At 39.8% G+C, this 27234-nt stretch overlaps 1 protein-coding gene across 2 annotated transcripts in view; it reads left to right on the forward strand.

Moving 5' to 3' along the window:
• Positions 1 to 27234, forward strand: part of INVS (inversin) — a 167032-nt gene that overhangs the window by 86925 nt on the left and 52873 nt on the right. For both annotated transcript variants that reach the window (XM_004747697.3, XM_045081628.1), the window contains exons 6-11: positions 1290 to 1470; positions 4421 to 4530; positions 8452 to 8623; positions 14049 to 14204; positions 14594 to 14823; positions 19479 to 19585. In XM_004747697.3, coding sequence (XP_004747754.2) covers positions 1290 to 1470; positions 4421 to 4530; positions 8452 to 8623; positions 14049 to 14204; positions 14594 to 14823; positions 19479 to 19585 — 956 coding nt within the window. The remainder of the gene's footprint in view (positions 1 to 1289; positions 1471 to 4420; positions 4531 to 8451; positions 8624 to 14048; positions 14205 to 14593; positions 14824 to 19478; positions 19586 to 27234) is intronic.

The raw sequence follows: 27234 nt of genomic DNA on the forward strand, positions 1-27234 counted from the left end.
GATAAATGACTCTACTTCATTTTGCTATTAGGCCCTCTGAACTATTCTTTATATATATATACATATATATGTATATATATATAATTTTTTACTTTCATGCACCGATTTTATAAAATAGGGTGACTATACAGGCAGCTCTAAACCTGGAGTGGCCCTTTGGAGAGTTCTCACATTGAGGCAGGACCTCTTGGCTTTGCATATGACCTGATCTGGGCAGGAATACGACCTTGTGGGCGGCAGCTGTCTCTAGCTGAAGCAGCCGCAGAGCTCTCATCTGCCTGCGGCACTCATAGAGGCTGGGGAAGAAGCCCTTTATTCTCGAAAGGGGACCTAACCAGTGGCTACAAAGACCTCATAGAAAAAAAACGAGTAAATGTGAACTGTTGATTTAAACAGGACAGCCTATAAACATATGATAAATCCCAACCTCATTCATAAAACAAATACAAATTAAAACATCAGCAAAATGCTTTCCACACCTACAAGGGAAGCAATGTAGTAAGCTTGATATAATACCAAGGGGTGAATTTGTGCCGGCATGTTGCCAGCATGTGGGGAGATAAAAACTTTTACACATTGTCATGGATGTGTTAATGAGGGTAACCATTTGGAGAGCAGTTTAATAATACCTAGCTGAAAATATAAATATCCTCCTTCTACCCAGCAATTCCCCTGCTAGGTGTCTGGGCTAGAGAAAAATCTCACACGTGGGCTACAGGGAGACCTGTAAAGAAAGCATGTTCAATGCAGCGTTATTGTTAATAATAGAAAAATGTAAATAACCTAACTGTCCTTCAGTAGGAGAAGGGGTAATTAAGTTGTGGTTTAACAAAAGAACTAGTATCAACATAAATACCCAGAAGTATAGCATTGAAAGAAAAAATTGCCAAAAGATATACAGAGTATAAATTCAAAGGTATAAATATTGAAAGCATACATACATAAATAACGTGTTGTTATGGATGTACAGATACATAACAGAAGTACAAAACATGCAGCTTCAGCTGAACCCATAGCATATAGCATATAGCATATCTTAGACAAGATATTGACAACTGTTTAATCTGGATAATCAGTACTGGTGTTTATTGTTTCTTTTCTGCATTTTTTTAGGGTTAAACATTACCAGTTCTTAAAGATTTAGAATGTATGCTTTTTTTCTTGAATTTTACCACTTTGTGCTAAGAGAGAATATACAAGTTTAGAAAATCGCCCAGTTACTACATATGTCCAGTGTGATTTATTGAGGATTCCATATGTGTCTAACATCTCCGATTCCTTAAAAATAGGATGCTGCTCCCACGGAGTCTTTACTGAACTGGCAAGACTACGAGGGTCGGACCCCCCTTCACTTTGCAGTCGCTGATGGGAATGTGACAGTGGTTGATGTCTTGACCTCCTATGAAAGCTGCAATATAACATCTTATGATAACTTATTTCGAACCCCACTTCACTGGGCAGCTTTGCTAGGTGAGTTAACTGTGAATCAAAGGATCAACGGTAAGAGGAACTACACGCATACAAGAAACTTTGCATGGCTTCCCTTACCCCATCAGCTCCCACCTCCCATTTAATTATTTTAATTTTCAGTTGATATGCGGCATCTCATACTTAAATCTCTCTGTTTTATGCTTAAATTTTAGGACTACAGATACATTCTCTGTTACATGTTGGTTTTAATTTCAACATAATGTCTTAACATGTTTTCATTTGTATTTTAAAAGGAACGCACATTTGGGTGCCTGGGTGGCTCAGTCAGTTAAGCATCTGCCTTTGGCTCAGGTCATGATCCCAGGGTCCTGGGATTGAGCCCCACACTGGACTCCTTGCTCTGCAGGGAGCCTGCTTCTCCCTCTGCCTGCCAGTCCCCTTGCTTGTGCGCGCTCTCTCTCTGTCAAATAAATAAATAATAAAATAAAATAAAAGTCATCCGCATTCATCAACAAATGTCAATATAAAATAATCTTCTCTTCACATTCAATGCCTATGTGTTTAGGAAGGGACTTTAATTTTATGTTTGTACAAATACTATAATATGTTATTTGTTTTCTTCATATTTTCCCAGTAAGCCTTTTACTTAACCTTTTTGGGTCTCTCTCTGTCACATGAAAGAGTGTAAATATGATTTTGCAGGGGACACAGTCTGAGAGCCTTTCTCTTTTAGTGAAGGAGATTTAGCCGTTAATAGTCACTGTTATGAGCGCCTGGGTGGCTCAGTTGGTTAAGCAACTGCCTTCGGCTCAGGTCATGATCCTGGAGTCCCATAGAATGGAGTCCTGCATGGGGCTCCCTGCTCAGTGGGAGTCTGCTTCTCCCTCGGCCTCTCCCCCGACTTGTCTTGTACTCTTAACTCTCTCTCTCTTTTCATTCTCTCCCTTTCAAATAAATAAAGTCTTAAAAAAAAATAAAACACCCTCACTGTTATAAGGTATATAATTTGGTCTTTTTTGAGTATTTTGAGTATTTTTGGTGGTTTTTGAGTATTATTGGTGGGTTTTTTTCTTCTTAATTTGGGTCCCCCCCAAAACTTCCTTTGTTTTCTGCCTTTTGGTATATAGATTAGGTTTGTTGTTCTTTAGTTTTGAATCGCCTATTGTTTTAGGAGGCTTTTATTTTTTTTATTTTTATTTATTTATTTTAAAGAGGCTGCAAGCTCTTCCAGAGACTTGAGGTTTTGTTGTTGTTGTTGTTTTAAGATTTTATTTATTTATTTGACAGAGACATAGTGCGAGAGGGAACACAAACAGAGGGAGTGGGAGAGGAGGAAGCAGGCTTCCAGCCAAGCAGGGAGCCCAATGTGGGGCTCAATCCCAGGACCCTGGGATCATGACCTGAGCCAAAGGCAGACACTTAACGACTGAGCCACCCAGGTGTCCCTAGGAGGGTTTTTAGATTCTACTTTAAAATTCATCAAAAACTTTTAAAAACCTGAGTTTTTGTGTTAAAAGCAAAAGTACATCTACTGATTTCCACTTAGCACCCTTTTCCTTATCATTTTTTTAGTATTTGTTAATATAATCTGAAGTTTTTCCCAGTTATTATTATGGACTTAGTTTTTAGATTACACACTGTATCTTTCTAAAATACTTTTGCATTTGCATTCAGTTTTATTGTCAGATTTAAAATTATTATTTAGATCTCATTTCAATATGCAGTGTCTTCCCCTCTTTCTTTTCCTTGGCATCCTAAGAGGACTTCCCAAATTTGTCTCCATATCAGTACCTTGACTTCATTCCGTAAGTACTGCTTTCTTTCTGCCCATCATCGATTGTATTTTAGGTTGTATTTTGATTTCCTTCTCTCATCCAAATTTCTTTGTATCTCGACTTATTTCCTTTTCCCCGCCTTCCATCACCTTTTCATTTCGGATTATGTCCTTTTTAGGATATCCTGTTTCATTTCATAGAGCCCATCTCTTTGCACAAGTCAAGGATGCCAGATGGTTTCCTGAAATTTTCCTCTGGATCCTTCTCTCGATCATCTTCTGAGGTACACGCTTCATCTTTGCAATGATGTTCCTTTTTCCCTGCCCCATAGTGTGTTTTCATATGACCTTTACTGAATTTTTCTCTTCACCTTTCCAACAAGATGGCATGTGTCCCAACAGCCTGCCTGTGGTCCTCCTCTTTGCCCATCTCCAGGAATCACAGCTCAGATCATGTGTGGGAGCCGGTCGAGGAGCATGACTCCCCCTCAGATTCCCTTTTTCTGCCTGGTTTTCATGCAGTGCGTCCTTGTTCTGCTGATGGAATCTTCATCGCCCAGGTCCCCACTGGGCTGAGGCAGTAGAATGCCTGAAATTTAGGTTTCCCAAATCTGCTGTTTTCGGGTTTGTTCATTCTTTGATCCTCCCTACAGCCCCTCACTTGTGGAAACCACAACCTCTTGAATGAATACACCGCGGGCTGTTTCCTCTGCCACCACCTCATCATTCCTGCCACGTGCTTCCTTGGACTTGAAATCACTGCCTAGATGTGAAAAAAGTGGAGGGGGGGGGCAGAAGGGGTTGGGAGGAGGCGGCAGAGATCACAGGAGAATGTATGGTAGCGCAACCTCCTGAACCTCGGAAGAGAACAGTGGCGCGGTGCAACCTGGAAACTGGGGACAGTGACGGCTGTCAGGGGCCGGCTTCCCACCTGTTCTGTGGGCAGTGTCGTAAGGTGAAGCCACGAAATGCACTGAGCTGATACCTGGTGCAGCTTCTCCTCACTCTGGCAATTATAATGATTGTCATTTCCTTTCTGATTGAAGCATTAAGATTTTAGTGTTGTGTTTGCCTTTGTTCTACATTAGCATAGTATTTTAGTGAGAAGTTAGAAGAGGCTGTACTAGGGGCTGCTATTCAGAAAATTTCCCTTTAAAGAGATTATAAATTAAGTGGTCCTTTAACGTGCTCAGTCCTTGTTGTGTCTGCTCTCAGGCCACGCACAGATCGTCCATCTCCTTTTAGAAAGAAATAAGTCTGGAACCATCCCATCAGACAGCCAAGGAGCAACACCCTTGCACTATGCAGCTCAGAGTAACTTTGCCGTAAGTAAAACATGACAGTTCTCTTTTTTCTTAATTAAGGTTTTATTCGGACACCGTTCTAGATTCGTACACAGCCGTAAGAAATAAAACAACGAGATTCCATGTACCCGTCACCCGGTTTACCCCTAGGGGAACATCTTGCAAAAGTATGAAACAGTATCATAAACAGGAAATTGGCATCCCTACAATCCACTGATCTTATCCAAATCTCAGTTTTGCACGTACTCATTTCTGTGTTTGTGTCCCAATTATATCTTAACAGTTGCTCACACCGTTAACTCTGGCTGAGATGCAAGGGTTAGTCTTCCTCTTTGTAAAGTTGTTAGTCATAGGAAATTGTAAGACCGTTTTATATTGACTGTTCAGTGTAACATTTTGTTCTGTGTAAGTATATTTCCATTTCTGGTTAATTTTATGGCACTAACATTTTATATGCGCTGTGTTCAGCTCTCTGTAATTGTCCTGAAAGCAATATGGCAAAGCCTTAGAACGGGTCCCACCTTGCCTGGTGCCCTGACTCTCCTCTTGGCCGGCTGGATGACCTGGCCCAAGGTTTTTTACCTCTCCAGTCTCAGTTTCTTCATATGTAAGATGAGGATAATTATATCTTTTCCTTCAGGATTGTTGTAAGAATTACAGAAAATTTGTGACCAGTGCCTAGTGTAGTTCTTGGTACAGATCAGGTATGCAAGAAATGCCATGCATTCTCACTATTGCTAGTGCTAATGATTTTATACATTATACAGCTGAGAAAGCAAAAATATGAATTATTATTTCCAAAGATACTGAATATGGCTAATTCTTCCCTTGCCACCCCTTATGTCGTTTACAGAGCATTTTCTAATGCATTATGTCATTGCTTCTAGCCAGCAATATGTAATGGCTAGGCTGCTTCAGCTCTCTGAGTAAGTGGCCACCAAGAACTACAGACTCACCCAAAGACGCACACGTCAAAACAGTCCAAGTTGATTCTATGCCTTCTGTGTGGGTGTGTGCAGTGAAAACTTTGGTTTCATTAAATTATAAGAATGCTGTCATCAGCAGAGCATAATTGCATCTTCCTGACCTCCCCAATGCATCACTGAATACGTCAAATACTCAGATTGCTAAAATATCTTATTTTCCCAACTTTCTTTCTCTCTGGTACCCTAGAGCAACCTTCCTTCTTGACATTTCTAAAACTTTATCACCCAGACTTCTGGTAAACCATTTTCTTCTACTGTCTCCCATCATTCTATTATATCAGACCCTTTCTTGCTCCAGATAGATAAGAAATTCACTGGCCCACCCTCATCAACCTGTGGAAATCAGAATTCAATTCATACCTCAATACAAGCCAGCGAAAGGACGTGGTTTCCCTAATTTACAGAGGAAGAAGCCAACGTTTCAAGAGATTAATCGACTTGCCCAAGATCTTGAATTCAAGTCTTGGGCTCCAAATTTAACACATGCACAGATACTAGCAATTAAGTGACTAAGGCTGTTGGGAGTAAAAAGGAATGACAGAACATTATGGATGTTTATTCAAAAAAATACTTATTCTGTATAATCTGCCAACTACAGAGATGATTTTTTTCAGTAATTCTGCAAATCTTCTAAGCTCAGTTTCAAGTCCCTTGATCTTCTTGGACTCTGTTCACTCTCAAGAGGCTACAATTCCCTGTTAAGAAAACAGCAACAACGAGACCCACAAAAACTTCTGCAAACATTCATCGTTAAGAAAACATACTCAACAAGGGGTGCCTGGGTGGCTCATTGGGTTAAAGCCTCTGCCTTTGGCTCAGGTCATGATCCCAGGGTCCTGGGATGGAGCCCTGCATCGGGCTCTCTGCTCAGCAGGGAGCCTGCTTCCTCCTCTCTCTCTGCCTGTCTCTCTGCCTACTTGTGATCTCTGTCAAATAAATAAATAAAATCATTAAAAAAAAGAAAATATACCCAATTAAAAAAATTTACAAATTAGTAAAAAGCAAACAAACCAGAACATTACCAACTTTTTAAAAATATAACTTATTATTTCTTTTTTTTTTAAAAGATTTTATTTATTTATTTGACAGAGCGAAATCACAAGTAGGCAGAGAGGCAGGCAAAGAGAGGGAGGAGGAAGCAGGCTCCCCGCCAAGCAGAGAGCCCGATATGGGACTTGATCCCAGGATCCTGAGATCATGACCTGAGCCAAAGGCAGAGGCTTAACCCACTGAGCCACCCAGGCGCCCTATTATTTCTTAAATTATGATAACATTTCTATCATAATCAACAAGTCCAATGTAGTGGATACTCTTAGTTATCAGCTTCTAAAATCCATGTGTTTATTCGAATTTAGCATGGACTAGGCATATACCCTAGATCCCAGGAGCATGACATTGTAATGCCTCTGCAGCTCAACAATGAGTTTTAAGACTAGGAAGCAGTGTGTACAGTGGAAATTGTGCTGTGACTGAGCTCTGAGTTTTACTCCTATATCTGCCACCGATGTTTGTATGACCTTGAACCTAAATTTCTTCATCTGGAAAAAGAAGGGTTGCATGAGGCGAGTCCTTGAATTTCTTCCTGCTTTAGAGTACTGAGCACCAACATTTGACATGTCTTTGGCCAGTTCACAGCATCCAGAATTTTCCTTTTTCTGAAAGAAAGCAGGAGCTCTATCCAAGCAGGAGTTACTATGATCACCCTAAAAGTTTGTAAGCATCTGAGGCTCAAGGAAGGAAACAATTTAAAATGCTGTGAATATTAGCCGCCATTAAAACTGTTAGGCACTCTTATCAACGATAGCCAAATTTCACAAAGAGCCCAAAGTGTCTATCGACTGATGAATGGATAAAGGAGATGAGGCATACATGTGACAGAGCATTACTGAGCCATGAAAAAGGATGAGATCTTGCCTTTTGCAACAACATGGATGGAGCCAAACAGTATTATGCTAAGTGAGATAAGACAGTCAAAGAAAGACAGATATCATATGATTTCACTCATGTGTAGAATTTAAGAAAGAAAACAGATGAACATAAGGGAAAAAAAGAGAGAGAGAGGCAAACCATAAAACAGACTCTTCACTATAAAGAATAAGCTGAGGGTTGCCAGAGGTGAGGTGGGGGGTTGGATGGGCTAAATGGGTTGATTGGGGTTAAGGAGGGCACTTGTGATGACTAACGGGTGTTGTATATAAATGATGAGTCACTAAATTCTACTGAAACTAATATACTATATGTTAACTAGCTGGAATGCAAATAAAAACTTGGAACTAAAAAACAAAATAAGACAACAAAATTGTCAGGTACTATTAGAATTACTGTGGGTCCTAATTTTTGTGTGATTCCATAGAGGAAGGACCTTGTATACAGGAATTGCTAAATAAATATTTGTTTAAATGAATCGAACACTGCATTTCTCAGTAGTCAATCATCGTTATTAACAATAATGCAATAAATGCATTAAATAAATAGTTAAATTTATAATAATGTAATAAATGCATTAAATATTTTTTACATTATAGTAACAAAACCACGAGAGAATGTATTAACCTCCTCTATAGGCATGGCTGAGTATACAGGTCTCTGCATGGAATGTCCAAGAAAACCTATAGTTTATTGTTGCTTATGATACTGAATACTTGTTAGTCTTTTAACTGTCATAAAATTTTAAAATTTGATTGGGGATGATCATTCTCAATTATGAGGATGTTGAATTAGGGTGTTAGGTTATGTGTTTGAGACGCATGGAAACTAATACTAATATACAAAGAAAGAGGATTGTTACTTTCAATGGAAATTGTAGTTTCATTATTCATAAAAAGATAATTTCATTTGATTCAAAAGCAGGGAAAAATATTTTGTGTCTTAGTGGAAGTCACATATACCACTAGCTTTATAACCATAGAAAATGCCACCCTCTTGTCTCAATTTTTTTAATGAAGTTTTCTTACAGGAAACAGTTAAAGTATTTTTAAAACATCCTTCAGTGAAAGATGATTCAGACCTCGAAGGAAGAACATCCTTTATGTGGGCTGCTGGAAAAGGCAGTGATGATGTCCTTAGGACTATGCTGAGTTTAAAATCTGACATTGATATTAACATGGCAGACAAGTATGGAGGTACAGGTAAGAACCGGCAGACGCTTTTGGTTTGCTTTCTTTCGGGTTCCAAAGTGGATAGGTGCCCTAAAACTTTACAGTAGTGCCTAAAATCAGTAGTGCCTGAAATCATTGTTCCTGTTCTAATATTGTTTAACTTGCAATTGTACTTGTTAAGTTGCAGCTATCAGGATATCACTCCAAAGGTTTTATTTCCTCCAAGTTCGATAGCTAAATTTAACTTGTGTTTCCATCAGATGAATGGTGGCATTTGGTTTAAAACTCTGGTTGCTCCTGGTTGTTATATGCAACTGATGAATCACAAAACTCTACCTCTGAAAATAATAATATGATATATGTTAATTAATTTATTTTAAATAAAAAATTTAAAAAAAAACAAAAACAAAATCTCTGCTTGCTCTTGGGATGCCTGGGTGGCTCAGTTGGTTAAGCATCTGACTTTTGGTTTTACCAGAGATCATGATCTCAAGATCCTGGGATCAAGCCCTGCATCAGGCTTCCCATGGAGATTCTTTCTCTCTCCCTCCCTCAACTTGCTCTTTCTCTCTCTCTCTCTTTTAAAAATAGATAAATAAATCTTTTTAAAAAATAAAACTCTCAATACTCCTTAGACATGATTATAGGAACTCTTCTTATTTATCTTTGTGTAAAAAAAACCATAAGCCTGTACTTAAAACTATGTATATTTAGTAGTTATCAATTATATTTTCAAAAATGTAGAATCATATTTTAAGGAATAACATATCTAAGTATGTTCTCACCATTCTCATTTAATGTGCTCTTTTCTCAGATCTGAAGAACATTCCTTCCTCCCAAATCTCCCATTTTAGAGATGAGCCCCCATGACTCTTGAAGCTTCATAGCTTCGCGTTAGATTTGCATCAAAGGCCCTCATAGATGCTTCTTTCTTTCTTTTTCTAATAAGAGAGCACTTTGTGCATTGGTTAATAAGGTATGAATTTTTTAGCTTTCATTGTCAACTTGGAAGTCCCTACCTCATATCCTAATTGCAAGTCTGAAAAAGAAAGACGATCACACAACGATAGCACAATACACAACAGAATAAAAACTCAGCATCAAGCTTCTCGGTGTTATGTTTTTGTATTTGTAGAAGCATAGTAGAGCCATTTGCACCTATCAGTTGTCCAGGATGAGATCTTTCTTGGCTTCCAGAACTACTGATACAGCACTTAGTGGAGAGCAGGGTTATACCTAATAATCTCCATCCTATACCTAAACCATCACCCTTTCTAAATTTTTTTTTTCAAAGTTTTTGGGTAATATCAATTCTAACAAAAGCTTTAACTGTCAAAAGTAATTCTTTAGCAAAGCTTTGCAGTAGACCTTAAGCTTCTTAAAGAAGGATATAGTGCATATATGTAGGACATTGAACTTATAAATGGAGTGAACATTTCATTTTTTGTCAGACTTCCATTAGTATGCAGACTTTCACTTTATCACTCGCTATCCTTTTAGTTTAACTTTTTCATGTATTTTAATAAAGTATGGTCAAGGATCGTTCCATCCTTTTAACCAAAGGTATCTTTCCGACGTGCACCATAGGTAGAATTCAGACATAAATTGTTCTCAGATTCATTAATTCCCTGGCTCTTTCTCCTAAGGAAATTTTATTATATGTCAGATATGTCTTCCTGACATTTCTTTTCTTTAAAAATGAGTTTCTCACCATCATCCCTCTACAGGGTTTTTCCTTCCCATGAAAAAGAGTTCTCATCAACAGCAACATACAGACATTATTTGGATCCTGATTCAAATAAGCTTTAAAAAAAATTATAAAACAATCAGGATAGTATGGGCACTTTCTAGATATTTGATATTACAGAATTTTTGTTAATGTTTTTTAGGTACAATAATAAGACTAGCTTTTCCTTGCAATGCCAAAGCTGGGGCTCTGCGGACCCCATTTCTGCTTTGCCAGTAGGTGCCCTGTTAGAATCCTCCTGTAGGGGGCAGTAGAGGGAACCTGGAAAACTGGAAGAATGGGATTACAACTTCCTGTCTGCTGGTTTCCTGTTCCTCCACAGGCTCCTCTTCTAGGCTTTTAAGTTTTAATAATCTATCTTCTTCTTTTCATTCCCATGGTCCTAGAATTTCTGGCTGTCTTCTGCATGTACTACCTCTGTGATCCCTTAGTGTTCCTTTTTTGTTTTTTTCCTTCTTTGGTCCATAGCTAACAATTCCTTATTTTTAACTCTCTCTGTTAAAGTTCTGGCATGGATTCTGTCTCCTGAATGGACCCTGACTGATACAGTGGTTGTGGTGTTTGTTTGTTTGTTTGTTTGTTTTTTAAGATTTTATCCATTTATTTGACAGAGATCACAAGTAGGCAGAGAGGCAGGCAGAGAGAGAGGAGGAAGCAGGCTCCCCACTGAGCAGAGAGCCTGACTTGGGGCTTGATCCCAGGACTCTGGGACCATGACCCAAGCTGAAGGCAGAGGCTTTAACCCACTGAGCCACTCAGGCACCCCAGTGGTTGTGTTTTTAAAAAAGAAAAACAATGTCTTTTAGATACACTGTACTAAAATATTTACAAATGAAAAGCTAAGACTCTAGAATTTTATTCAAAACAAAAGTGGGGACAAGGGATGGCAGGTAGATGAAACAAGACCAAGCATCTACTGATTGTCCCTTAAGCTAGGGAATGGCTGTATTGCGTTCTCTAGATTACTGTCTTTTCTTCTGAATATGTTTGAAATTTTCCATAACAAAAAGTTAAATTAAAAAAAATTAGGGCTCCTCTGTAAATTTGTGATACCTTCTCAAAGAGGAAGCAACAATAGTTAAATCTAAGGTTCCTTTAAAGTAATGTAAATGCAAATAGAAATGGGAAATTTCAATTGATAAGAAAATGAATTCTATCTTTTGCTTAGTCAGGATTTTGGGATGGTTTTGGTTTTTTGGTTTTTTTTTCAACGTTGACATTTATCTGAACAGTATTTATTCCATACCAACGCCACATCACACAATTGTAGAATTTTGCAATTAGAAAGTACATTAAAATCAAATCTAGTCCAGGGTTTTCCAAACCATATTTTTCAGAACAATAGGTATCTATAGAGTGCTTGAAGCATTACCAAGGGGGGCGGTTACTTAAGTGGGCAACCCTCCACCCCTGCTTTAGTCAGAACTGCTCAACTCTTACAAGTTTTATTTATTCATTTATTTATTTATCTATTTATTTATTTAGACAGACAGAGATCACAAATTAGGCAGAGAGGCAGGCAGAGAGAGGGAATCAGGCTCCCTGCTGAGTAGAGAGCCCGATGCATGGCTTGATCCCAGAACCCTGGGATCATGACCTAAGCCGAAGGCAGAGGCTTTAACCCACTGAGCCACCCAGGCACCCGTCTTACCAGTTTTATATGCTGAATGTTTTATAAAGCTTCCTTTGGGGGCAGATGTATTCTTATGCTCTTAAAATGTGAAAGTCACCAAACTATCATAGATGTAGCACACTTAATCTACCTTACAACATTCCCACCGACGGTCTGTCAGCCTCTAATGACATGGCTCCAATATGGAGAACCCACTACTTCCATCTTAACCTAACTCCTGTCAGAATGTCTTTCTTACACTGAGCCCAGATTTATCAACGTGAACGTTCTGCTCTGTGCTATCTTCCACATGGCAGCACCTAAGACATTTGAAGTCTCTCACGCTCTTCTGAATTTTGTCTGGGCCAAACTTTTAGCCACGTAGATCAGGGTCCTCCAGCACAAATGCGTGTAAGAATTGCAAGGGTGTTTGTTTACATACAGATTCCCAGGCTATACAGACAAAAATCTGTTTCAGATCTTCTAAGTCCTATTGACTCCACCTCTAACGTATATCCTTAATCTTTCTGCTTCTCTTCAGCTCCACTCCTGCCAGCGCAGTTCCAGCCATCAGCCTTCTTTACTGAGCCTCCTGCAATAGTGTTCGCTGGTCTCCCTGCTTACGTTCTCACCTACTACAGTACGTTCTCTTGAAAGCAGCCAGAGTGATCCCATTAAGGCACCAGTCCAATGATATCACTCACCTGTGTGAAGTCCTTCAGGGCCTTCATCCCTGGGACCTGTGCGGCCCCTTAGGATCTGGCCTTCTTGACCTTTCTGCCTTACTTCATTGTGTGGCAGCTTCCTTGCCTTCCCTCAGCACATAAAGTTGTTCCTGCTCTTGGACTAACTCTTCTCTTTGCTTGAACTACTTCCTCTCAAGATCTCTACATTGCTGACTCTCTGTGACCCGGGTCTCAGCTTCAGTGTCAGCTCCTTACCAAGGCTTTTCATCCCCACCCGTTCAAGCGGTCTCCCAGATACTCTGAACATCAAGATACCTCGTATTACTCCAGTCATACTGTCCACCATCATCTAATACTTTATCTGTTCAGTTTTTATTTTGCTTCTCCTGCTAGAACATAATCTTATCTATTTTGTTGTCTGCTGGATTCCCACCACTACATTCATACCCAGCCCATAGAAGGTTCTCAACAGATGCCCAGGAATCTGCACTTTTGTAGGCACCCTGGGTTTGCTCCATGGATCACAGTTTATGAAAGAAACATTGCTCTAGGCATTATAGGGCCAGGAGACTTAGAAGGAAGTGGCCCAGGCCTCTAGACCGTCATGCTGGCAGACTCAGAATTTAAGGAGTGATGTATTTAAATAGAATTTAAAGTGTAATCCAGAGAGGACTGGCCTAAGTCAAGCACGAGAGGGGAGTAACACAGGCACAGGTCAGCAGAACCGAAACCCCCAAAGAATCAAAATTACTCTTTCAAACCCCACAGGAAGGCACCAGAGAGGAGACCGCGTTCCTCCTCAGGTTTTTTCTCCCTTGTTGAAACATATTGTTGTTTCTTAAATTGGGCCCGGAGGAAATGAGTGACTTGCATTTGGAGCCACATTGTATGAAAAATGCACTCAAGGCAGTGGGCTGTGCGCACCCCCCCCCCGTACCACAGGGGTGCGCAGGCCACCGGCAGGAATAGCACGGCTCAGCCCCTGAAGGACCCAGGGACTGACGCTTCCCGTCGCACCAACCCCCTAGCGTATGTTTATCGAGCGGGTTGGTGGGCAGAACTGCCTGCATCATTCAAATCATCTCTCTCTGTCTATTTTGGTTCCCTCACCCCCTTAGAGGGAGGAAAAGACGAACTGGAACCGAGGAAGGGAAAGCATCCAGACCCTTAGGATGGAAAGGAAGAAACAGTGAGATGAGAAAGGTAGAAGGACCGGGAAAGTGGAAGTAGTGCCTATGACTAGAAAGGAAGGCTGAAATCTATAGGAGTGGACAGGAGGGAGTCCTGAAGATTCAACTGCATTTAGCCAGAATGATGAGGACATCAGAAGAGGAGGCGCAGTACTGTGTCGTAAGGAAAAGGCGAAGCTGTTACCCAAGCATCGGTTGCTCTCTGTCGCTCTCTTTTCAGCCTTACATGCCGCTGCCCTTTCCGGCCACGTCAGCACCGTGAAGTTACTGCTGGAAAACAATGCTCAGGTGGATGCCACCGACGTCATGAAGCATACCCCGCTCTTCCGAGCCTGTGAGATGGGACACAAAGATGTGATTCAGACGCTTATTAAAGGTTCGTTAGTAAGGGTGCTCCTACTAAGTCACTCTCAAAAGGTAGGAATTTTTGCAGGCGCTGTTTGAAAGTCCGCTTACAGAGCAGAGGGCCGCCTGGGTGGGGGCCTGGGGTCACTCCCAGCTCCGCCTGTTGTGTGGTTTGGGAAAAGCCACTTCACCTGCCCAATCCTGTTTCACTTCGTATAAAAGAAAAATGACTCCTGCCCTGACCAACTTACAGGCTTACTGTAAAACTCTGAAGGAGGTAATATACACGGAGGTATGTTGCTAAGAGTACGAGTAAAGCATTGAAGGGACTGTTGTTACATTCTTTTTTTTTCAGACTTCTGTTCTTTTTGATCAATGCTCTCTCTTTTGGACATTGTCATTATATTTTTGCTTTTTCAGGTGGAGCAAGGGTAGATTTAGTTGATCAGGACGGACATTCTCTTCTACACTGGGCAGCACTGGGAGGAAATGCTGATGTTTGCCAGATATTGATAGAAAACAAGATCAATCCAAATGTGCAAGATTACGCGGGACGAACCCCTTTGCAGTGTGCGGCGTACGGCGGCTACATCAACTGCATGGCTGTGCTCATGGAAAATAACGCAGACCCCAATATTCAAGACAAAGAGGTAGACAGTCTAGACCTTTCTATGTTGCTTGCTCGCAGAGGTTCAGAATATTTCTTTGTCATTAACTAAAATAAAGTAAAACCTTTTCCCAAACAGATAACTTACAAATTTATCTGTTAATTAAAAATGAGTTTTGGGGTGCCTGGGTGGCTCTGTGGGTTGAGACTCTGCCTTTGGCTCAGGTCATGATCCCAGGGTCCTGGGATGGAGCTTCCATTGCACTGGGTTCTCTGCTCAGCAGGGAGCCTGCTTCCCCTCTCTCTCTCTCTGCCTGCCTCTCTGCCTACTTGTGATCTCTCTTTCTCTGTCAAATAAATAAATTAAATTTTTTTTAAAAAAGAGTTTTAATTTTTCCCTGTTTTCCTTCTACTTCTTGTCTATATCCATATATACCTTAACAAAGTCATAACAGAGAATGGGAATAATTTTATAACTTTCATAAAATATAGATACATGGCATGTGTGTATGGATGTATATACATATATGTATGTGTGTGTGTATATATATATATATATGATATTTCACAGACCACATTTTGTTCACTTAAAATCATCACCAGTATTTTCTCATTTGGTGCATCATCTTCTGCATAATCATAGATGCTGCGTATTCCAAAGTTCTAGGACCTTTGTGTAATAACTCATTCAGTTCTTACAGCAACTCTGTAAAGGAGTTGCTATTATTATTCCCATTTACAGGTGACAATATTGAAGCTTGGAGCTCACCCAATTACCCTAAGGTGGACAACAGTGGCAGGGCTGTTGTGGGGTGTCACGGTCCAAACTATGCCTGTAACCCCAATTTTAGAATTTAGTAATTTCCTTTTGCTGGGTACTTTTCATTGTTATAGATCATGTTTCATTAATCATTGTTGTGCATTTAACTTTTCTTTATTATTTCCCTAGAATAATTTCCCCAAGTGAGATTATTTATTATTGGTATATGAATGTGACTGAGCTCTGATATATACTGTTGAACTGATTCTTTTAAAAGATTTTATTTATTTATTTGAGAAAGAGAGCATGCACCTGAGCAGGGGGAGGAGCAGAGGGAGATGGAAAGAGAGAGAATCCCAAGCAGACTCCCCATGGAGCACAGAGCCCGACTCGGAGACTCCATCTCATGACCCTGGGATCATGACCTGAGCTAAAATTAGGAGTTGGTTGCTCAACCAGCTGAGCCACCCAGGTGACCCTGTTGAATGGATTTTTTTAAAAAGATTTTATTTATTTATTTGACAGAGAGAGATCACAAGTAAGCAAAGAGGCAGGCAGAGAGAGAGGGGGAAGCGGGCTCCCTGCTGAGCAGAGAACCCAAAGCAGGGCTCAATCCCAGGACCCTGGGATCATGCACTGAGCCAGAGGCAGAGGCTTAACCCACTGAGCCACCCAGGCGTCCCTGCTGAATGGATTTTTAAACCATGTGGCTTAATTTCCCCTCCCCAGCTATGCAGTATTGTATTAACCTCTCTCAGTTTAGCCAGTATTGATATTTTTTGCTACTTTAATTACATTAAGTCTTCAAAAATACTAGCATATCATGTTTTCTAAGGTAGAAAATATATTTTCTATTAATTAATTCAATAAATGCTTTTCAAGATTTTTCCTATATGTGGGACACCTGGGTGGCTCAGTCGGTTATGCAGTTATGCGTCTGCCTTCAGCTCAGGTCATGATCCCAGGGTCCTGGGATTGAGTCCCACACCAGGCTCCCTGTTCAGCAAGAAGTCTGCTTCTCTCTCTGCCTGCTGTTCCCTCTGCTTGTGCTCATTCTTTCCCTGTCTCTCTCAATCTAATAAATAAAATCTTTAAAAAAGGATTCTTCCTTTATGAAAAAGTGACATAATGAAAAATATATGAAATAATGTTCCTTGTCCCCAGGTTATTAGAAATGAATCTTTTGTAATCTGTAGTATATTTTACGTTGTTTTTACAAGTTACTGGTTTCTTACAGAAGTAGTATATACTAAGCTACTTTCCATTTCTGTTAGTTTTCATGTTTTGGATTATCTGTATAAACAGTGTATCGTTTGTGAATAGTATGCCTTAATTGAACTAACTAATACCTCCAGCACAGTGTCAAATAGAATTGGTGATAGTTGACATCCTTAATTCATTCTGGTTTTTCAAGGGGAAAGCTTGAAATATTTCACCACTGAATATGATATTTGCTATAGGTTCCCTTATATTACTAGTTGCTAAGAATTGGGTTTTTTTTTTTTAATTCACAGCTGTTTAATTTTTGTCAGATACTATTTCTGCATCTTCCAACATGATTTTTCACCTCTTTGCCATTAATATGGTGAATTAAAAAGAGTCAGGAAATAGTTCCTCTTATTCTCTTACAGAATTTCCGTAATATTGATATCACTTCTTTCTTAAATATTTGTAAGAATTCCCTGGTGAAGCCATCTGGCCTAGTGGTATTCTTTGTATCAAAGGTATTAATAACTAATTCAATGTCATTTGTAATTATAAGACATTCAGATTTCTAATCATTTTCTTTTCAGCTCTGGTAAGTTGCATTTTCTGAGAAATTTATCCATTTTATTAACATATCATATATATTTGCATAAAGTTGGTCCTATAATCTCTTACTTTCTTTTTTTTTTTAAGATTTTATTTATTTATTTGACAAAGAGAGATCACAAGTAGGCAGAGAGACAGGCAGAGAGAGAGAGAGGAGGAAGCAGGCTCCCTGCTGAGCAGAGAGCCCGATGCGGGACTCGATCCCAGGACCCTGAGATCATGACCTGAGCCGAAGGCAGCGGCTTAACCCACTGAGCCACCCAGGCGCCCCAATCTCTTACCTTCTTTATGAATATAAGACCTTTAGTGATTTCCTCTTATTCATTTCATATATTGGTAATGTGTGTTGTCCTTTTTCTTTTTAAAAAAATTTTTTCATCTTATTCATCTTTTCAAAGGACTTACTTCTTTGTTGATTTTCTATATTTTGAGTTGTTTAGTATTTCATTGGTGTTTACTCTTTATTATTTCCTGCCATCTACTTTCCTCAGGTTTAATTTACTATTTTTTTAAAAGATTCTTTTGATAGAAGTTTAAATCATTGATTTTTTTCAATATTCATTTCCAGGATATGTATTTAATCATGCTTCTTATTCTAAGCACTGCTTTAACTTTATCCTAAAAGTTTAGATAAGTTGTACCATCACTATTATTCAGCTCAAATATTTTCTAGTTTCTATTCTAATTTGTTACTTAACCCATAGGTTATTGAGAAGCATATTGCTTAATTTCCAGGGGGTTGGGCATTTCCTCGTTATCTTTTGGCAAATGACTTTATTGGTGTCCTCTTGCTGTTATAATAAATTACCACAAACTTAGTGGCTTAGAACAACACAAGTTTTTTATCTTACTCTTCTGGATGTTGAAAATTCTGAAATGGGTCTCACTGGGCTAAAAATCAAAGTGTTGGCAAGACTGTGTCCTTTTGGAAGCTCTAGGGGAGAAGCCCCCTCTTTGTTTTTCCAGCCTCTTGAAGCTGCCATCATTCCTTGGCTTGTGGTCTCATTCCCCCATCGTCAAACCTAGCAGTGACTGACCGAGTCTCTCTCACACTACGTCACCCCTCCTTCCCTTACAAGGACCCTTATGATTACATTGGGCCTATTCGGATAATCCAGGATAATCTTCTCATTAGCAAACTTAATTCCATCTGTAATCTTAATTTCCCCTTTCCAATAACACAACACAGTTACAGATTCTAGAGATTAGGATGTAGACCTTTGCAAAGGCATTTATTCTGTCTAGCATACTGATTTGTAACTTAAACTTTACTGTGGTCAAAAACAGTCAGAATAACAGAATTATTTTATTTTCTTTTAGAATTATTTTAATCCTTCAAAGTCCCTTTAGGACTCTCTTTGTGGCCCTGTATATGATTGACTTTGGTAAATGCTCTATGTGCACTTGAAAAGAATACTAATTGTGTCATAGTTGGATGCAAAATTTTATATGTATTATTTAGGTCAAAGTTTTTTACTGTATTGTTCAGGTCTTCTGTATCTTTACTGTCCTTTCATTTATTTGTTCTATGAACTATTATAGAAGATGGGTTAAAAATCTTTCACTGATTATGGATTTGACCATATCCCCTTTTAATTTTATCATTTTATGTTCTGTATATTTAAAAGCTGTGTTAGTGAATGCATACAGACTTAGGGTTGTGGTATCTTCCTCTCTGATTCCTTTAAAACTATGAAATATCCCTCTTGTATCTCTAGCAATGGTTCATGCCTTCTTTATCTTTCATGATATTGAATTGTTTTAAGAATACAGGTCATTTATTTTTGTAGAATCTCACTCCATTTGAGTTTGCCTTATGATTCCTCATAACTAGGTTTACGTTTAACATTTTTGGTTGGAATATTGAAATATTTGGTTGGGTGATACTGAATCCTTCTCAGGGTATCACCTCTGGAAAAACCATGTGTTTAATATCATCTTAACATGATATTAATTTTGATCACTTAGTTAAGATACCATCCATTTTCTCCGCTGTATATTTAATATTTTCCCCTTTTGTAATTAAGCAGTTTGGGAGAATTATTTGTATTTTTGAGTTAGCATCAATAACTGTGTGTCCAAAAGTACCTATTCCAGATATACCTGATTTTATTTCGTGCTTACAGGGAAGAACAGCTTTGCACTGGTCCTGTAACAACGGATACCTTGATGCTATTAAATTACTACTAGACTTTGCTGCTTTCCCTAATCAGATGGAAAACAATGAAGAAAGGTAGGTTGTTGACAAAAAGGATGTGTTCCCATTCAACTCACTTCCTTTCTGCTCTATTAAAAAACTTCAAGTTGAGATACTAGTTCAGAAGTACTAGGTACACTCATAAGGAAATGTTACACGAAGAAATCCTAAACCAGAAGGAAAGAATGAAAGTTCATGTAGTGTTGATTTAGAATCATGGGATTTTATAGTTATTCAGAATTTTAGATTTACCTCTGGAAAGCTCACAAACTACAGAGGAGGAAATGTGTTCTTTTGGCTTGTGGCTCCATCGGGGGAGTCCTGATGGACCGGGCCTAGGAATGGGTCATATGTTCAAGACATTTCTCTGGATGAACAGGATCTTATCAGGTAGTAGATAGAGATGCCACCATGTGGCATGAAGAGACAAGGAGAAGGTGGGGTGACTGACTAACACAGGATTCACAGAGCTCGGCTGGAGTTATGCCCAAGGGCCCAAGCCCCTTAAAAAGGACCGGACACAGTGCGAAGTCTAAGCAGGAAAGGTTCTTGGCGGGCTTGGGTCTAAGAAGATTCTGATCATCTGTCAGTGACAGCCAAGTTTGTGATGAGACTTCCACACGTGAGCTCCAGTCAGGTCTGTGCCTTGGTTGTTGTCGCTGCTGTAACTCCAGCGGCTCTCCCTCTGACACCGTGCCCCTCCCCCAGAGCCACCACCACTTCTTGCAGGAGATGGCAGACCTTGTGGAGAAGGAGGAGCTTTCTCTAGGCCACCTGCCTCCGAAACCCGCTCCTCCTTTCTGGGCTGAACCCCTTTTATCTCTCCCACTTCTTTCGGAACCTCTCCCCATTAGTGATGGCCTCCAATTATTTTCTGAGGTTTGTCTTCTCTGCCTGTAAAACCCTCCTTCTCTGGGTGGGTCCGCACTGCCCCATTTCCTCTTGCTCACAGGTCGAGCTTTCACGGTCTGGCGTCCATCCTCATAGTGACGCTGACACCGTGCTGACTGGTCACTGACAGACTCACTAATAAATCCTACGCTGGTCCCTCTGTCCACTCTCACCGAACTGTCTGTGTCACCCGATTCTGTTGACCGCCCCCTTCTTTACCATACTGGGACCGTATCTTCTCTAAGCTTCCTCAACAGTATATTTTCCTGATTCTCTACCGGTCATGTCTGCTCATTCTCCATTTATTTTAGCTCCTTTTCCATTTTTTATTTATTATTATTATTTTTTTAATATAAACTCTTCAGGGACTGGGTCTTTCTCTCAAGCCCATCTCCTTGGGCTCTCTGACCTACCACCGAGGCTTTGGGAGTCACCTGGGGGCCGGGGAGTTCTAAATCTGTCCTTCAGGCTCAGTGTCTCTCCTCAGTCCCCACTGCCATCTCTTACTGACCAGCACTGTCGTCTAGTCTTGCCCTCTGACGCATTCCTGGGGCTGTCAAAATGCTTCCTCCCTGTTTTCCTCCCTCTGAACTAGCCCCCATTCAGTTCATCTGCTTCCAAAGTAGCCTCCCTAAATCACATTTCTTTTTTTTTTTAAGATTTTATTTTATTTTTTTAAGATGTTATTTGTTTATTTGACAGACAGAGATCACAAGTAGACAGAGAGGCAGGCAGAGAGAGAGGAAGGGAAGCAGGCTCCCTGCTGAGCAGAGAGCCCGATACGGGGCTTGATCCCAGGACCCTGGGATCATGACCTGAGCCGAAGGCAGTGGCTTAACCCACTGAGCCACCCAGGCACCCCCTAAATCACATTTCTAATGTGATTATTAGTCATGGCCTTCCTCCACTCAAACGCAGTCTCGCCTGAGAGGATTGTTCTGGTCCCAGAGGCATGTGTTCCAAACACTGTTCTCCCCTACACTGTGAGTTTGTATAGCACTTGGCACATTTCGCTTTATTTTATAATTTTATGTAAATTCTCTTCCATATTAGCAGAGAACTCCTGAAGACCATTGTCATCTCCGTGTTGCTCACAGTACTTTCCAAGAAGTAGATAGTCAGTAAAGAACTGTTGCGTTGTTAGGCTCCCAGTACCATCCCCTGCCAAATGGCTGCATTAGAAACTTCTGGAATTTTTTGAGTACATACAGAATTAAATAAACCAGACTAGTATGTCTAACTTTGAGAAGGGTTATGTAAAGAACTCTCTCTATTATCGTCAAATGACAACTATAAAGCCAAAAAGACTCGAAGATTTAGAGGTTTGGACATTCAAGGAAGCTGGAACGCCAAGCAGAATCCTCGGGGCTGAGGTTTTGACATTAAACCAGATACGTGAAGGAGCAGATTTCTCTCTTTGAAACACTAAAAAAACAGAGAAGGGGAAGATTAAGAATCCTAAAAATTAGTGGTGATTTATTTCTATTATGAAGGATTTACTCTCTAACAGTATTTATCTAACAGCCTGTTTCCTGTTTTCTTAGGAAACAATAAAAATGTTTATTTTTGTAATTCAAGTCCTGTTTCTTTGGTAAGACATGAATTTTAGGCCTAGGAAAGAATATGAGTTACGGTGCTTACTGCCTCCTAGAGTAAACGTATGTTAATTACAGACCGAAAGACCACGGGAAAAATCCTCCTAACTGTACTTGCCAATCTACAGATGAAGATGGACAGTGGCAATATCCCAGCCTCCTCTAATGTTTCATCAGCAATGCACCTTGATGTACAAATGTCAGAACCTGACACTGCCTTTTATGTTTATTGACATTCCAGTTTAGGCATTCCCCTCATCCCATCAGACCAGTGCTGCATGGCAAGTCCAATTGTATCTTGTATCTGGTCTTTATCTACATTGTTTCTTGACTGGTTACCATCAGTGTAGTGCTAATTTTTACTTCTCATGCATTGACACCAACCTCTGAATGTGCACTGTATAGACATAATTTTTGCCAACTACTGCTGGCTTTCAGTCAATAACTATCTTGACAGCCACCCTCCCAACATCGATGGGAATATTCACAGCACTTGAATGTTTCTAAATTGAATCTGGAGTGAAGAAAGATTCAGTAGTAATAGTTACAGCATGGTCAGTGCCTAAACACTAAGGCATAGACTTCAGTCTTAAAATCTCTCAAGATATTTGGACTGTGTTTCCCTAAATCAAACATTGACGGAGAATCCTAATTTGAATAAACCAATTATAAAAAACACTTTTTTGAGAAAATCAGGGAAATTTGTATTTGGAATAGGTACTAGATTTTGCTGAGGAATTCCTATTAATTTTGTTAATACCATAATGACATTGTGCTTATGTCTGTTTTATTTATTGATGAATACTGAAATGCACAGACATTAAATGATAGAGGAATTTTAGAATTTGCTTTAAAGCAGTTGAGCAAAAATAATAAGGAAGGGGCTAGAGGAAGCAAATGTGGCAGAAATGTTGTTAATTGTTAAATTTGGGTAATAAGCATATAAATGATGATGCTATTCTCTCTACTTTTGCTTATGCTTGAAGCATAAGCTTCATAATAAAAATACAGTTTTTCCATGATAAAGGTATTTAAAACATTTGAAATGCGATTTTCCATCCACAAGCCCTGAGAGATATAGTAAAAGCAGAGGTCAGGCCTTACTTTCATAAATCAGATTTTGATAATCCTGCTTGTATATTGTGTGATAGATGCCCCGTATTAGTAATTATAGAAAAGATGACCAAGCTTACTACATACATATGTTATTTGCACGTTGATTTGAGAAGCACTTTAATTCTGTTAGAGATTTATACTCAAAAACTGATAGACGTCTGTGGAAGGATGACTGAACAGGGAGTCGTATGGTCTTAGTTTGGGTCTGGGTTCTGCAGGGAACTAGTTACATAATCTTCTGCAAGTTGCTTAGTCGTTCTGGATCTGTTGACTCATTTATAAAAGGAAGGTGATAGACTAAATGACCTCTCAAATTCCATTTAGCTCTACTGTCACCGAGTTCTGTGACTCTGATAATTTTTTCCATTGGGGAGAGTACAGTCATGAAAGGCATTTTAAAATGCATAGTGAGGGGCGCCTGGGTGGCTCAGTGGGTTAAGCCGCTGCCTTCGGCTCAGGTCATGATCTCAGGGTCCTGGGATCGAGTCCCACATCGGGCTCTCTGCTCAGCAGGGAGTCTGCTTCCTCCTCTCTCTCTCTCTGCCTGCCTCTCTGCCTACTTGTGAGCTCTGTCAAATAAATAAATAAATTTAAAAAAAAAAATAAAATGCATAGTGATTACACTTCATCACCATATCACCATAGTGTATACCTGGAACTAATTTAGCACTCTATGTTTATGACACTGGACTTAAAAATTTAAAATAGTAACAAATCTTTTTCAAATAGATTATATGGTGAAAATTTTTTAAGTTCTTCTGAATTTAAAAGATGCCATCTACTTACGAATAATGTTTCTTTGGGGAACCTGGGTGGTTCAGTCATTAAGCGTCTGCCTTCAGCTCAGGTCATGATCTCAGGTCATGATCCCAGGTCCTGGAAATGAGCCCTGAGCCCCCCATCTGGCTCCCTGCTCAGTGGGAAGCCTGCTTCTCCCTCTCCCACTCCCTCTGCCTGTGTTCCTTCTCTCGCTGTGTCTCGCTGTGTCTCCCTGTGTCAAATAAATAAATAAAATCTTTTAAATAAATAAATAAATAATGTTTTAAAGTTTATGCAGGCACCTCTGCTTTCTGGCCTTCTGGTCCCTGGACAGGAGAGGCAAATCAAGATGTCCTAAAATGAGAGTTTCTTAATTTTAGTATTTGGGACTTCTTTCTGAATTTGGTTTTCTTCTAGAAGTGACCAAATCACCCTTTTGCTTATATTGAGAAATATCCTCCTTTTATGTCTGACCGACTGTCAAGTGACTTTTGAAAAGAGAAAATTTCTATAATCACTGGACGATTTTCTGTGTCTAATCGTGCATCCGTATAATCATCAGTGTTTCCACCTCATAAATCAGCTGATGATGTCTTCCTCGCATCTCTGATTGCACTGGACTAGTAACACCCACCCAGACAGGACTCAGATCCCTGGCAGCCATTTGGCGGTCGTAACTACTAGTTTGGGTCCTATGGAAATGATATTGAGGACGTGCGACCACAGTGTCACCAACCCTGCTGCAAGGGTGTCCTAGCATAAGACCAACAGCAGCTGACATTTATTAATGGCCTCTTTTATGCAAGGCACAGTATTATCCTCTTTGTACTTATTATTTCCTTTCCTTCTTGTGCCAAGTCTGCAATGAGAAAAGGTAAGCGTGTTAAGAAGTGACAGCGTTACCATTTCTGGAAGGTAGAACTGGGTTGTTTGTTTTTTTTTAACTTCAAATTTGTATTTTTTGCACTGTTGGAATTCTTTAAATATGTGTCGTTATTGCAAAGTAACCATTTTAAAAAGTAATACCTGCCAAGATAATAATATTGGTTAATTCTAAGGGTGAGAATACAGATGACCATTATGTTCTTCTGTGTATTCATCTGATTATTTTGTATTTCTAAAAATAGAGAAGATATATTGTAAGAAAGGAATTTGCCTAAAATTATGCATCTAGAAAGTAGCCAGTTGAGATTAAAATATACAAGCATCTGACAATACAACTCATCTTTTCTAAATAATACATTTGTAAAAAAGGTATGCACAGTGTATAAAATGTAAAAGGCATGAAAACTAAGTGCACCCCACCTCCCCACCCCCCCCACTCCCCGGCCTCAGAGACAACCAGCATCCTTCCCAGGGTCACCGCCACGAATTTCTTGGTAAACTTCTAGAGATATCTTTTACATAGATAAGAATATAGAGATATGTTCTTCATACAAATGGAGCATGCCAGAATACTGCTCTGGGTTTTTTAAAGATTTATTTATTCTACAGAGAGAGACCTGGAGGAGGGGCAGAGGAAAAGAGAGTCTTTGTTTACTAACATAATGTATTACTTGTTTCAGGGGTACAGGTCTGTGATTCATCAGTCTTACACAATTCACAGCACTCACTACAACACATACCCTTCCCAGTGTCCCTCACCCAGCCACCCCATCACTCCCAACCCCCTACACTCCAGCAACCCTCAGTTTGTTTCCTGAGATTAAGAGTCTCTTACGGGTTTGTCTCCTTCTCTGGTTTCATCTTGTTTCATTTTTTCCTCCCTTCCCCTGTGATCCTCTGCCTTTTTTCTCAAATTCCACATATCATTGAGATCATATGATAACTGTCTTTCTCTGATTGACTTATTTCGCTTAGCCTAATACCTTCTAGGTCCATCCATGTCGTTGCAAATGGCAAGGTTTCAGTTTTTGATGGCTGCATGATATCTTGTTGTATATATATACCACATCTTCTTTATCCATTCATCTATTGATGGACATCTAGGCTCTTTCCATAGTTGGGCTGCTGTGGACATTGCTGCCTTAGGGAAATCCTCACTAACATCTGTCATTTCCTGACTTGTTAATTTTAGCCACTCTGACTGGTGTGAGGTGGTATCTCATTGTGGTTTTGATTCGTATTTCCCTGATGCCGAGTGATGTTGAGCACTTTTTCATGTGTCTGTTGACCTTCTGGAAGTCTTCTTTGCAGAAATGTCTGTTCATGTCTTCTGCCCATTTCTTGATTGGATTATTTTTTCCTGCGGTCTTGAATTTGGTAAGTTCTTTATATATTTTGAATACTAACTCTTTATCTGATATGTCATTAGCAAATATCTTTTCCCATTTTGTCAGTTGTCTTTGGTTTTGTTGACCATTTCCTTTGCTGTGCAAGAGCAATGTTCTTCGGCAATGTTCTTAGGAAGAAGTTGCTGCAGCTGAGGTCGAAGAGGTTGCTGCCTGTGTTCGCCTCTAAGATTTTGATGGTTTCCTGTCTCACATTTAGGTCTTCCACCCATTTTGAATTTATCTTTGTGTGTTGTGTAAGAAAGTGGTCCAGTTTCATTCATCTACATGTGACTGTCCAATTTTCCCAGCACTCTTGTTGAAGAGACTTTTTTCCATTGGACATTTTTTCCTGCTTTGTCAAAGATTAGTTGACCATAGAGTTGAGGGTCCATTTCTGGGCTCTCTATTTTGTTCCACTGATCTATGTGTCTGTTTTTGTGCCAGTACCATACCATCTTGATGATTACAGCTTTGTAATAGAGCTTGAAGCCTGGAATTGTGCTGTCACCAATTTTGGTTTTCTTATTCAAAATTCCTCTGGGAGGGCGCCTGGGTGACTCAGTGGGTTAAGCCGCTGCCTTCGGCTCAGGTCATGATCTCAGGGTCCTGGGATCGAGTCCCGCATCAGGCTCTCTGCTCAGCAGGGAGCCTGCTTCCCTCCCTCTCTCTCTCTCTGCCTGCCTCTCCATCTACTTGTGATTTCTCTCTGTCAAATAAATAAATAAAATCTTTAAAAAAAAAAATTCCTCTGGGATAGGGAATTGATAGGGATTACATTAAATGTGTAGATTGTTCTGGGTAGCATAGCCATCTTAACAATATGTTTTCTTGGAACACCTGGGTGGCTCAGTCGGTTAAGTGTCTGCTTTCAGCTCAGGTCATGATCCCGATCAAGCCCTGCATTGGGCTCCTTGCTCAGCGGGGAGCCTGCTTCTCCCTCTGCCTGTTCCTCCTTTGCTTGTGCTCTCTCTCTCTCTCTCTGACAAATAAATAAAATCTTTTTAAAAAATCAATATTTTTTCTCCCAATCCGAGAGCATGGAACATTTTTC

This window comes from Mustela putorius, unplaced genomic scaffold, assembly GCF_011764305.1.
Source record: "Mustela putorius furo isolate JIRA1106 unplaced genomic scaffold, ASM1176430v1.1 tig00000580_pilon_pilon_pilon, whole genome shotgun sequence".
NCBI classification, from domain to species: domain Eukaryota; kingdom Metazoa; phylum Chordata; class Mammalia; order Carnivora; family Mustelidae; genus Mustela; species Mustela putorius.